The following is a 13,273-nucleotide window of genomic DNA, read 5'->3' as shown; positions in this document are numbered from 1 at the left end:
AGATGCCTCACAGGACCGCACCTGCACTAAGGAGAAAACGCACCAAAACGGCCACGCGAATACTCCCAGAAGTCAATCTGAAAGTTCCACCATTGCCAGAGCCTCATCTCGCACATAACGCATGTATAACCTCTCCCCTGTTCAATATTACCCTTACCAGGAATATTAACCCTTGATTCCATAAAATAAAAGGCGTCACACTGTGACCCTGTCTTCTTGTTATCATTATGTATAAAAAATGAAACAATCTTACCAGAATCTATGCCGTGGAACAGGAACACGGCCCTTCAAGTGTGACAGGTAGAAGCATCGCTCCTGACATGGGCTTGAGTGCAGAAAGCAGGCAGCAAAACTTGTCAACGCTGATTGCTTGTGGAGCTGTTAATATGAGTCGGGATGGTTTCGCAGAAAGACTCTCCCTGCATCTCCGGACTCTAACTTTCACCCAGGCTCTCACTGAGAGGCTGACAGGACTACTTAAAACTCCAGTCCCATTCCGAAGAGTACTACCCTCCATAAGAGACTACTCCAAATCTTCGGCACTTCTCTGCCATCCTCCTGTGACGAAAGGCAAAGAATGACTGGGGGATGAGGGGAGTGGGGGAGGTATTTAAGCCTTTAGCTGGGGTGTCTTTGCCTCCTCCTGGTGGCCAGTTTCTGAATTTCCCAAAAGTAATGAATGAAGCCGTGGACTCTCCTCCCCTTTAGATGGAAAAAGTATTTAATATCAGAATAGCATGCAGCTATATCATAGTAAAACTATTGGGTACTATTTTATTAGAAATATTGCAGTATTAAAAAACTGTATCAAGAGATTATGAATCTCATTAGGAACGGAGATATGAAAATCAAGCACTTACAACATTAATGCCAAATAAGCATCATATACAAAACAGAGCTTTCTATAATAAACAGATCATTGTTCTTACACTCAGATCTATTTTGTGGGAAAATGCAAATATATCAATAAGCAATCACTCTGTTTCAAACTCATATGATTTTATAGTTTTCTTGTCAAATTTTTAAGGGACATATATATATATATACATACAGTATATGTGTGTGAATGTTAAACAGGAAGGCAAAGAATCTCTATACAATATACAAAGTATATTATAAGTAAAGTAATTTATGAATAAATTATTAATACCATGATATTATTTAGAGATTTGCAGCATCCACTAATCCAGGTAAGGGGTGACAAACACTCTGCAGATTTCAACAGCATGCAAGTGCGCATGCACACTCACTCACTCACTCACTCACTCAATGGATGTCTCTATGTTATATGCATAATTACAAACAGCAGTATACTACAGAAGTAAGTACACACCTGCGCAATATCACTTAAAGGGGTAGGAAAGTCAAAATTAAACTTGCATGATTCAGATAGAGCATGTATTTTTAAGACACATTTAAATTCACTTTTATTTTCAAATGTGCTTCGTTCTTTTGGTATCCCTTGTTGAAAAATAATATGCACATATCCTACACCAGTGGGAGCTAGCTGCTGATTGGTGCCTGCACACATTTGTCTCTTTTGATTGGCTAACTAGATGTGTTCAGCTAGCTGCCAGAAGTGCAATGATGTTCCTTCAGCAAAGGATAACAAGATAATGAAGCAAATTTGATAATATAAGTAAATTGGAAAGTTGTTTAAAAATTTATGTTCTATCCAAATCACAAAAGAAAACCCACAGTAGGAACTGTTTCTACTTTGTGGGCCTGTTTTTTTAATTTTTTAAATTTTGAATATTAAACCAGGCACTTCTTTTATTTTCTCATTTTCATGTGTGTATTATTCATAAATCAGCCACTATTACCTATTACTTTTAAGCTACTTAAAGGGACAGTCAACACCAGAATTTTTGTTGTTTTAAAAGAAAGATAATCCCTTTATTACCCATTCCCCAGTTTTGCACAACCAACACAGTTATATTAATATACTTTTTACCTCTGTAATTATCTTGTATCTAAGCTTCTGCGTACTGCCCCTTATTTCAGTTCTTTTGACAGACATGCAGTTTAGCCAATCAGTGCTCAGTCCTAGGTCACTTTACGTGCATTAGCTCAAAGTTATCTATATGAAACATGTGAACTAATGCCCTCTAGTGGTCAAAATGTATTCAGATTAGAGGCAGTCTTCAAGGTCTAAGAAATTAGCATATGAACCTCCTAGTTTTAGCTTTCAACTAAGAATACCAAGAGTATAAAGCAAAATTGGTGATAAAAGTAAATTGGGAAGTTGTTTAAAATTGCATGCCCTATTTAAATCATTAAAGATTTTTTTGGACTTGACTGTCCCTTTAAAAAGTCCTGCTCAATGCTGCATCATTATTCATCAGAGACAAAGGGGATATTGTTAGTGTCTGAGAAGATATGAAGAAACTTAGATTTCATCCTCCTCTGCTCCATTCATTATTCCTCATAAAACACATCTTTAACATACTAAGATCAGTTATCAGCTTGTAAGTTTGCCAATGGGCAGCTATCATACTGGCATATCCATGCTACCAGACGAGTGTGAAACTGTAAAATATAATAATACTATATATATTTAAAGAGACATAAACCCCAACATTTTCTTTCATGATTCAGATAGAACATACAATTTTAAACAACTTTCCAATTTACATCTATTATCAAATTTTCTTTGTTTTTTTAGTTATCCTTTGTTGAAAAGCAGGAAGTTAGGTTTAGGAGCGTGCGTGTGTTTGCAGTACTAAATTGCAGCAGTTTTGCAACAATGTTATACATTAGCAAGACCACTAGATAGCAGCACTATTTCCTGTTATTTAGTGCTCCAGACATGTGTACGCTACCTATCTAGATATCTCTTCAACAAAGAATAACTAGCTAATTTGGCTAATTTGATAATAGAAGTAAATTGAAAACTTTTTGAAAATTGTATGCTATATCAGAATCATAAAAGAAAATGTTTTGGTTTCATGTCCCTTTAAGGAAGAACACTTACCCATAAGGGACACTTACCAGACTTTGGATTGCAGAGTACAACTGGTGGGCTACTACTGAGTGTGGGACTACTGCTGAAGTATCCACTACTTCCAATGCTACTCATGCTGCTTCTTCTCACAGCTGATACAATCTTAATCTCCTTGGATGGACTTACTGCATAACATAAAAATAAGAAATTAAAGTTTAATATTTAATGGTAATATATTAAATATGTTTTTCATACATTTAAGGTACTTAATAGAGCAATAATAAAATACTCTACAACGTCAGTGCATATTATTATTACATAGATGTTTGCATTTACCTATGGGGCTAGATGACGAGTAGAGCGCTATTTAACGTGTATTACAAGTTGAAAGTAAAAAGTTTTCGCTTGCGTGCTAACCCAACACGCACAAAAAGGCAACGTTTGAATATTGTGACTGTGTTAACTTATCCCCCCATAGACTTCAATGGAGCAAGAAAAGTGGGGAAAAAACCCTACTCGCACACAAACCCTATCGCATTTTCTCAAGTGCGCTAACTCAACATGAAAATATTAATATCTCACATTCCAATGTACTTCACATAGCAGAATATGTTCTATTTATTTATAAATATCTATTTCTTCATATATCTGATGTTTTTTTGTAAAATGTATATACACATTACATATATATATATATAGTATGTAACACCTGATACCTCATATCTTTGACCCCTTATAACTTTTCTTGTGCAATTTTTCTTTTTAATATAATTTTTTGCAGAAAGTGTTATTATGAGTGTAATTGTACTTTTAAATATATTTTTGATGTGTTTTGTGACACTTTTTTGTTGTACATAACAGTTAACCAGAGCTCTGAGGTTGCGGAAATCATTCTAGTGTAAATCATGACTGCGCTGACACGTTTGCATCTACTTTCAACTTGTATACGACCACTTCTTTTCCGACGCGTGCAAGCAGTCGCAATAAACCTGATATCACTCCCGCAAAACAGTTAGCGGGCTACTCGTAATCAGGCCAATGAGTTTAACACAAATGTATTAAACAAATAGTTAGAATTCATTGAGGAGCCCCAGTATTTTGATGCTCTTTAACAGGAAATTACTTATGAGCCAGTCATGAGTGTCATAAGTATATATCTGCCAATCAGCATCTGTGTCCTGCTCAGGGCCTTTTAACAAAGTGTTTAATGCATTTGTTGGGGATTCAACAAACAGAGGTAGATTTTAATCTTTCTGAAGTTCTTAATATAAAAAAAAGGATCAGTCATTATTTATTTATTTATTTATTTAATCAAAATGACTTAAATATTTCTGAGCCAAACAGTCAAGGTTTATAACTCCCACAAAACTAAACCTCCATTTCCCCATTATGGCACAGATAACATCAGTGAATGGCTTGTCGATATAAAAGAAATAAAATGGGTTATAGTGGTTTATGGAGTCAGTGGGGCCTAGTTATCAAGCCGTCAACCTCAAATACGCTGGAATTCCGCAGCGTATTTGTGGCGAGGCTGATACGCCTTAGTTATCAAAGACTCAAGACCGGCAAAAGTAGAATTTTGTGACGTAAGCATCGATCCGCCGGAGTCTTGAATCTTCCTTCCGCCAACGCGGAACCTCCTTCTTCACCGACGGACTACGATGAATGAAGGCTCCTTTAAGGGACGTCATCCAGATGGCGTCCCCTCAATTCCGATTGGCTGATAGGATTCTATCAGCCAATCGGAATTAAGGTAAGAAAAATCTGATTGGCTGATGGAATCAGCCAATCAGATTGAGCTCGCATTCTATTGGCTGGTTCCGATCAGCCAATAGAATGCGAGCTCAATCTGATTGGCTGATGATAGTTAATAACTATTTAATAGCTATTGTACCTAAGATAGCTATAATATAATTATTATTTATATTGTAGCTATATTAGGGTTTATTTTATAGGTAAGTATTTAGTTTTAAAATAGATTCATTTAGTTAATAATAAAAATATTATTTAGATTTATTTAATTAATATTTAAGTTAGGGGGGGGCGTTAGGGTTAGGGTTAGACTTAGGTTTAGGGGTTAATAATTTTATTACAGTGGCGGCGGCGCGTAGTGGGGGGCAGGATAGGGGTTAATAAATTTATTATAGGGGGCGAGCGGTGTAGGGGAGGCAGATTAAGGGGTTAATAAATTTATTAATAGTTGACGACGGTGTGGGGGGCAGGATAGGGGGTTAATAGGTTAATATAGGTTGCGGCGGGTTCAGGGAGCGGCGGTTTAGGGGTTAAACTATTTATTTAGTTGCGGAGAAGGTTCGGGATTCAGCAGGATAGGGGTTAATCACTTTATAATCGAGGGCGACGGTGTTAGGGGGGGGGGGGCCAGGATAGGGGTTACTAGGTATACTGTAGGTGGCAGCGGTGTCCGGGAGCGGTGGTTTAGGGGTTAATACATTTATAAGAGTTGCGGCAGGGTCTAGGAGCGGCGGTTTAGGGGTTAATTACATTTATAAGACTTGCGGCAGGGTCCTAGGAGCGGCGGTTTAGGGGTTTAGTAAGTTTATTTAGTTGCGGGAGGCTCCGGGGGGCGCCGTATAGGGATAGAACAGTGTAGTTTAGTGTGAGTGCTTAGTGACAGCTAGCAATAAAGCTGGAAAAAGCCGAAAGGGGCAGCGAGATCGGATGAGTGATAACTGTCACAGTCCGTTGCTCATCACCCCGCGGCTTTTTGACAGCTTTATTTGATAACTTAGGCGTATTTTTTCAGGTCCGCGGCGGCGATGTGAGGCGAGCTTAGGCGGGCGTATTGGGCCGGCTAAGCCAGAAAGTAGACGGCTTGATAACTACCCCCCAGTGTGTGTGCTTTGCAAATAGAGTGGTATTTATGTAAGTATTAAACAATATGAATGTTGTTGTATTTAGGCATGATGGGTACACTGGGCATGTTTGCTTATTTTTATACAGGTAGCCCTCAGTTTATGCCGGGGTAGTTTCAGAAGGAATGGTTGTAAATCGAAACCGTTGTAAATTGAAACCCAGTTTATAATGTAAGTCATATGGAAGTGAGGGAGATAGGTTCCAGGCCCCTCTCAAAATTGTCAGTAAGTAACCCCTAATACATTATTTTTAAGATTTGAAATGAAGACTTTAAATGCTAAACAGCATTATAAACCTAATAAAATAATCACACAACACAGACTTCACTTGCATTTTTCTGCAAACAGTTCTTTCTATGCATTCCAATCTTGACTGATTTATAGACAGGAAGATCTTGTTCCTTTGAAATCTGCTCGATAGCTCAAGTCTGGTTAAACTGATAAATTTCAGCTTGCTTGGCTTTGCTGCAACACAAGCGGACAGCTCCACCTACTGGCTATTTTAATAAATGCACTGCTTCTCAATGCTTTTCAATAGCAGTCACATCACTGGAAAAAAGGTTGTTATTCTGAAACGGTGTAAATTGAACTGTTGTAAAAACGAGGGCCACCTGTATATATATATATATAAATATATTTATATATATATATATTTCATATTTAATTTTTTTGGCAATATTTTCATCTAAAATCAAGAAGTACACTAAGGGTATTTAATTTCCATAACAAAGTGACTGCAACTGTTCTCATCTATAACAGGATGAACAGTTAACAGTTCTCATAATCAGGAAACCACTAGTGGTGACAGTTTAGGAATATTGTCAAAACTACACTATACAGAACAAGCTTTAGCTGTGTCCATACTGCATTAAGATGGCAACACAAGATTCTAGATATTTTAACTTGTGATTATGCAAAACACAATTTTTGGGACTTGCTCAATCTCAGTTGCCAATAAACTGCAAGGAATGGCAAATAGTTAAATACCGATCATGAAGATACAATTCCAGATAAAGATCCCCATTGTAAAAAAAAAATTACTCTAATTTACAATCTAAAAAAACAAGTATGAAATAAAGAGATAACAGAATTTTCCCAAATTGTTTGAAACTCTCACAAACCATAAAAAAGGCCACTCTTTCCATTTATCAAGTGCCTTTGGCTATTGAATTCAGTGTGTCCAGAAAAACAGCTAACAAACAGAATTCAGCAAGGCTAGAATTGAGACAAGCATTTGTTAGAAAAAATATCCTAATCCGAGATTTAATTCCACTAGTAGATCCCATTAAATATGCACACATGAAATGGCATAAATATAAATATAATTACTTGTCTTCTCAGAATATCATGGCAGTTATTTGACTTTATAGAACACATCTACAATGCAAACTATAGCAGCATTCAATATTAAAACAACACAACATTAATAATCACTAATCACATTCAATGACACATAATGATGACTTATGAAGAAATATAAAGTGAATGCTGGCAAGAAAAGTGTGATATGCAAAACCCTGTACCGTTTTTTGTTATATTGGGTTTTTAATTTCACCATGTGTTTCCTATTGGTAAAAATAAACCCAAAATGTGGGCAGATTTTCCACTCTACACCCAGTATCACCAGTGAGCATTATACTGGAGTATCCATTGTGCACAGATATGCATTTCTTTTTTTTTCTTTCTTTTTTTAATTTAAAAACTGTTTTTACTTAAAACTTCCTATGGAGAAACCCCCCCCCCACTAAATTGCTGTGTTTTCATGCTCATGATAATTAATTTCAGAGTGTACATTAATGTCCGACAGCATCCAACTAACAGAAGCAGCACTAATAAAAGCTCAGGCCCTATTGGGATACCAAGAATATTCTGAGCTATGTGCATTTCTGAATTTAAGTGGACATAGATGGAATGATCAATCAACAATTTTCCATTAAAAAAATACCCTCATTCTCTGTAAAGTATATGTAGAGAAAGAATTCAAGTAGAACGTGTTTTCTGCCTTAAGTGCTTAGCCAGAAATAAATGTAAGTGCCTTTTGTGTCTTCTGATAAACTGCAGACACAGAAACAATTTGTACAAATTGGGAGTTTAAATAACTTAGGCCGCCATCACAATTTATCGTCTGAGGCCTTTTGGCTTTTTTTCTGGCCTAAAAGGCTACTTTTCGATTCAACATCATCACAATCCCTGTTATCAGCTCTTTCCCGCTCTCGCTAAAAGCCTATTTTTCCTATGAGGCTGAAAAGTTCTCTGCCAATCACAATCAATTTTTTCAGTGGCTTTTCAACACTTTTTTTTACTTTTTAAATTCAACACCTCAAACAGTTTTGGAAACAGTCTGTTATCTTGTGAAAAACACTCTGAAGTGTCTTACAGAGGACATTGTAGAGGTTGACTATCATACATAGGAGCCAAATTATCAAGCTGCCGAATGCAGTAGTTTTCACGAGAGCCGTCAGCCTCGCTGGAAACATGAGTTAAGAAGCAGCGGTCTTTAGACCGCTGTTTCTTACATATCCGCCACCTCTGAGGCAGCAGAGAGCAATCATCCCAATCAGATACGATCGGGATGATTGACACCCCCCTGCTAGCGTCTGATTGCCCGCAAATGTGCAGGAGGCGGCATTGCACAGAGCATTTCACTAGAAATGCTTGTGCAATGTTAAATTCCAACAGAGTATGCTGTCGGCATTTAGCGATGTCGAGCAGACATTATTCACTACAGCGGATCATGTCCGCCCCGACACTTGATAAATCAGTCCCATAGTATTAATTAAAGCTCCATTCATCCCTATTTGTAGAGGCTATATACAGCAGACAGGACACACATTTACATACGTATATGTGCTGAATATTATGATATACTTTACAGCTAAGGGGATCTGCATGTCTTTATTTTTTATTTTAATATTTGAATTCTAAGTCACATTTACACTGTTATCTTTGTCACTAACAGAGCTAGTCTCTTCAAATTGGATTTTTATAAGACCTTATTGCATCCGTTCCATCCACTCCACTGCTAATCTGTCTGAATGCATATTGTATGTTGTCATGATGGGCAGACTGGGCATCATATTTTTATGTTATATGATAACTTTTAAACTTTGTGTTGTATTGTATTTGACATTATTTATTTCTATTGTTTGTTAAAAGGACTATTTCCATTTAGGTGTGTTCCTAAATCAAGATGGCGACTACAGTTACTATGGAAAGGAATATTTTCTTATACTGGATTTTTAATATAACTGAATCTCCTTTGCAACAATGTATCTGCCTAGGAGATCTTCAAACAAGGGATTGTGCCTTTGTGACTGGTTTTATAGGGGATGCGCCTCCATGCACAGTGTTTTTCAAACTGTCGGCTAGATTACGAATTTTTGTCGGGTAAGGCTTGCGGGGCTAACGAGCAGTTTCAGCTCACCGCTCACCTACAGTAATGTTGGTATTCCGGGTTTTTTTAACCCGGCGTTAGCCGCAGAAAAGTGAGAGAAGAGCAAAATTTAGCTCCACATCTCACCTCAATACCAGCGCTGCTTACGGTAGCGGTGAGCTGGCTAAACGTGCTCATGCACGATTTCCCCATAGGAAATCAACCGGCTGAAAAAAAACCTAACACCTGCAAAAAAGCAGCGTTCAGCTCTTAACGCAGCCGCATTGATTCCAATGGGAAAGATAATTTATGTTTACACCTAACACCCTAACATGAACCAGAGTCTAAACACACCCATAATATTACACTTATTAAACCCCTAATCTGCTGCCCCGACACCTACAATTATATTATTAACCCCAAATCTACCGCTCTGGACACCGCCGCCACCTACATTATACTTATTAACCCCTAATCTGCCCCCCCCCCCAATGTCGCCGCAACCTACCTACACTTCTTAACTCCCTAATCTGCCGCCCACAACGTCGCCGCCACTAAAATAAAGTTATTAACCCCTAAACCACCATACTCCCGCATCGCAAACATTAGTTAAATATTATTAACCCCTAATCTGCCGTCCCTAACATCGCCGCCACCTAACTACACTTATTAACCCCTAATCTGCCACCGCCAACCGTCGCCGTCACTATAATAAAGTATATTAACCCCTAAACCTAAATCTAACCCTAATACCCCCTAACTTAAATATGATTTAAAATAATCTAAATAAAATAACTTTAATTACCTAAATTATTCCTTTTTAAAACTAAATACTTACCTATAAAATAAACCCTAAGATAGCTACAATATAACTAAATAGTTACATTGTATCTAGCTTAGGGTTTATTTTTATTTTACAGACAACTTTGTATTTATTTTAACTAGGTACAATAGTTATTAAATAGCTATTAACTATTTAATAGCTACCTAGCTAAAATAAAGATAAATTTACCTGTAAAATAAAAATAAACCTAAGTTACAATTACACCTAACACTACACTATAATTAAATTAATTCCATAATCTAACTACAATTAAATACAATTAAATACAATTATCTAAATTACGAAAAAAACAAACACTAAATTACAGAAAATAATAAAATAATTACAATTTTTTAAAACTAATTACACATAATCTAAACCCACCACCCACACACCCAACCCTACTCTAAAACCCACCCAATCCCCCCTTAATAAAACACTAACCCCTTGAAGATCACCCTACCTTGAGACATCTTCACCCAACCGGGCAGAAGTGGTCCTCCAGATGGCCAGAAGTCTTCATCCTATCCGGGCAGAAGTCTTCATCCAGATGGCATCTTCTATATTCATCCATCCGGAGCAGAGCAGGTCCATCTTCAAGACATCCGATGCGGAGCATCCTCTTCCTTCCGACGACAATGCAATCAGCCAATAGGATTGAGCTCACATTCTATTGGCTGTTCCAATCAGCCAATAGAATGACAGCTCAATCCTATTGGCTGATTGGATCAGCCAATAGGATTTTTTCTACCTTAATTCCGATTGGCTGATAGAATTCTATCAGCCAATCGGAATTGAAGGGATGCCATCTTGGATGATGTCACTTAAAGGTACCGTCATTTAGTGTTAGTCGTCGGAAGGAAGAGGATGCTCTGCGTCAGATGTCTTGAAGATGGACCCGCTCCGGATGGATGAAGATAGAAGATGCCGTCTGGATGAAGACTTCTGCCCGTCTGGAGGACCTCTTCTGCCGGGACAGGATGAAGACTTCTGGCCATCTGGAGGACCACTTCTGCCCGGTTGGGTGAAGACGTCTCAAGGTAGGGTGATCTTCAAGGGGTTAGTGTTAGGTTTTATTAAGGGGGGATTGGGTGGGTTTTAGAGTAGGGTTGGGTGTGTGGGTGGTGGGTTTTAATGTTGGGGGGGTATTGTATTTTTTTTAAAGGTAAAAGAGCTGATTACTTTGGGGCAATGCCCCGAAAAAAGCCCTTTTAAGGGCTATTTGTAATTTAGTATAGGGTAGGGCTTCTTTTATTTTATTAGGGGGATTAGATTAGGTGTAATTAGTTTAAAAAAAATTGTAATTATTTTATTATTTTGTGTAATTTAGTGGGGGGGTTTTCTCGTAATTTAGATAATTGTATTTCATTGTATTTCATTGTAGTTAGTTTAGGAAATTAATTTAATTATAGTGTAGTGTTAGGTGTAATTGTAACTTAGGTTTATTTTTATTTTACAGGTAAATTTGTCTTTATTTTAGCTAGGTAGCTATTAAATAGTTAATAACTATTTAATAACTATTGCACCTAGTTAAAATAAATACAAAATTGCCTGTAAAATAAAAATAAACCCTAAGCTAGATACAATGTAACTATTAGTTATATTGTAGCTATCTAAGGGTTTATTTTATAGCTAAGTATTTAGTTTTAAATAGGAATAATTTAGGTAATTAAAGTTATTTTATTTAGATTATTTTAAATTATATTTAAGTTAGGGGGTGTTAGGGTTAGGGTTAGACTTAGGTTTAGGGGTTAATATATTTATTATAGTGGCAGCGACGTTGGCGGCGGCAGATTAGGGGTTAATAAGTGTAGTTAGGTGGCGGCGATGCTAGGGACGGCAGATTAGGGGTTAATAAAATGTAACTAGTGTTTGTGAGGCGGGAGTGCGGCGGTTTAGGGGTTAATGTATTTATTAAAGTGGTGGCGATGTCGGCAGATTAGGGGTTAAAATTTTTATTTAAGTGTTTGCGATGTGGGGGGGGCTCAGTTTAGGGGTTAATAGGTAGTTTATGGGTGTTAGTGTACTTTTTAGCACTTTAGTTAAGAGCTTTATGCTACGGCGTTAGCCCATAAAACTCTTAACTACTGACTTTTAAATGCGGTATCAGTCTTGACAGGAGAGGGTCTACCGATCACTTTTTCCAAGACTCGTAATACCAGCGTTAGGAAAATCCCATTGAAAAGATAGGATACGCAATTGACATAAGTGGATTTGCGGTATGTTCGAGTCGCTGAAAAAAAGTGAGTGGTACACCTGTACCTGCCAGACTCGTAATACCAGCGTTAGGAAAAAAGCAGCGTTGGGACCTCTCAATGCTGCTTTTTAAGGCTAACGCAAAACTCGTAATCTAGGTGTTTGTTTTTACATTTTCTCATTTATCAAACTGTGTAAGCAGCTTGGACCTTTCAGGAGCTGGGTCCCTCATGTGAGTCTGTATACTGCAAGGTAAGTAATGGTCATAAAACTGTTGCTTAGTAACCTCTCCTTCATCTCAAAGGTGGCAGATTAAATCATCCTAAACTGATTAGGCTAATATGATTGAGAAGCCATTGCTGTTGATTGATTGGTAACATCTTAAGGGTGCCGGCAGTGGATGCTGCTCCGTGCCTTGAATACACATGGAGATCGGATTGCCTAGCTGGAAATTTTGTCCACTCATATGTTAATAAATGTCCCCTTTAAGCTAAATTATGAATGTATGTTATATATGTATTATTTTAGCTTAGTAATACAACTTTCTTGTGCCCCTTTACAGAATAATAGCTGACCCAAGGCTTTGGTTGAAAGGTGTTAAACTAGGTATAACCAGATCAATTGTTAAAAGGATATTTAAAGGACATTATAGTACAAAAATTGCTATATGATATAATTAGAGTATGTCATTTTCGCACTGGTGACCCTGCAATTACAGCTCAGGGCCTTAAAGGGACATTAAAGACTAACTAAAGGCTACATCAAATGACCCATTCAGAGAAAAGATTAGTCTGAGAATAACATGTAGATGTATTATTTAAAGTTTCAGAAGCTGTTTATATTGTGACAAAATAAGTGTAAAGTTTAAGGTGTTAATTTATTAAAGTCTGGCGGACATGATACGCTGTAGCGTATCATGTCCGCCAGACATCGCTGAATGCAGACAGCATACTCTGTCTGTATTCAGCATTGCTCAAGCAGTTCTAGTGAACTGCTTGTGCAATACCGCCCCAATCAGCCCGATCATATAGGATCGGGCGATTGCTATACGCAGCCTCAGAGGT

The 13,273-nt window shown here is 37.4% G+C and overlaps 1 protein-coding gene across 1 annotated transcript in view; it reads right to left on the bottom strand.

Moving 5' to 3' along the window:
• DEPTOR (DEP domain containing MTOR interacting protein) overlaps positions 1–13,273 on the bottom strand; it is a 293,215-nt gene that overhangs the window by 120,744 nt on the left and 159,198 nt on the right. Inside the window, 1 exon segment of the mRNA XM_053715320.1 lies at positions 2,992–3,129. Coding sequence (XP_053571295.1) covers positions 2,992–3,129 — 138 coding nt within the window.

Source organism: Bombina bombina, chromosome 5 (genome assembly GCF_027579735.1).
Source record: "Bombina bombina isolate aBomBom1 chromosome 5, aBomBom1.pri, whole genome shotgun sequence".
Taxonomy (NCBI): domain Eukaryota; kingdom Metazoa; phylum Chordata; class Amphibia; order Anura; family Bombinatoridae; genus Bombina; species Bombina bombina.
Note: the sequence above shows the minus strand (reverse complement) of the source record. Positions and strands in the feature narration are given on the sequence as shown.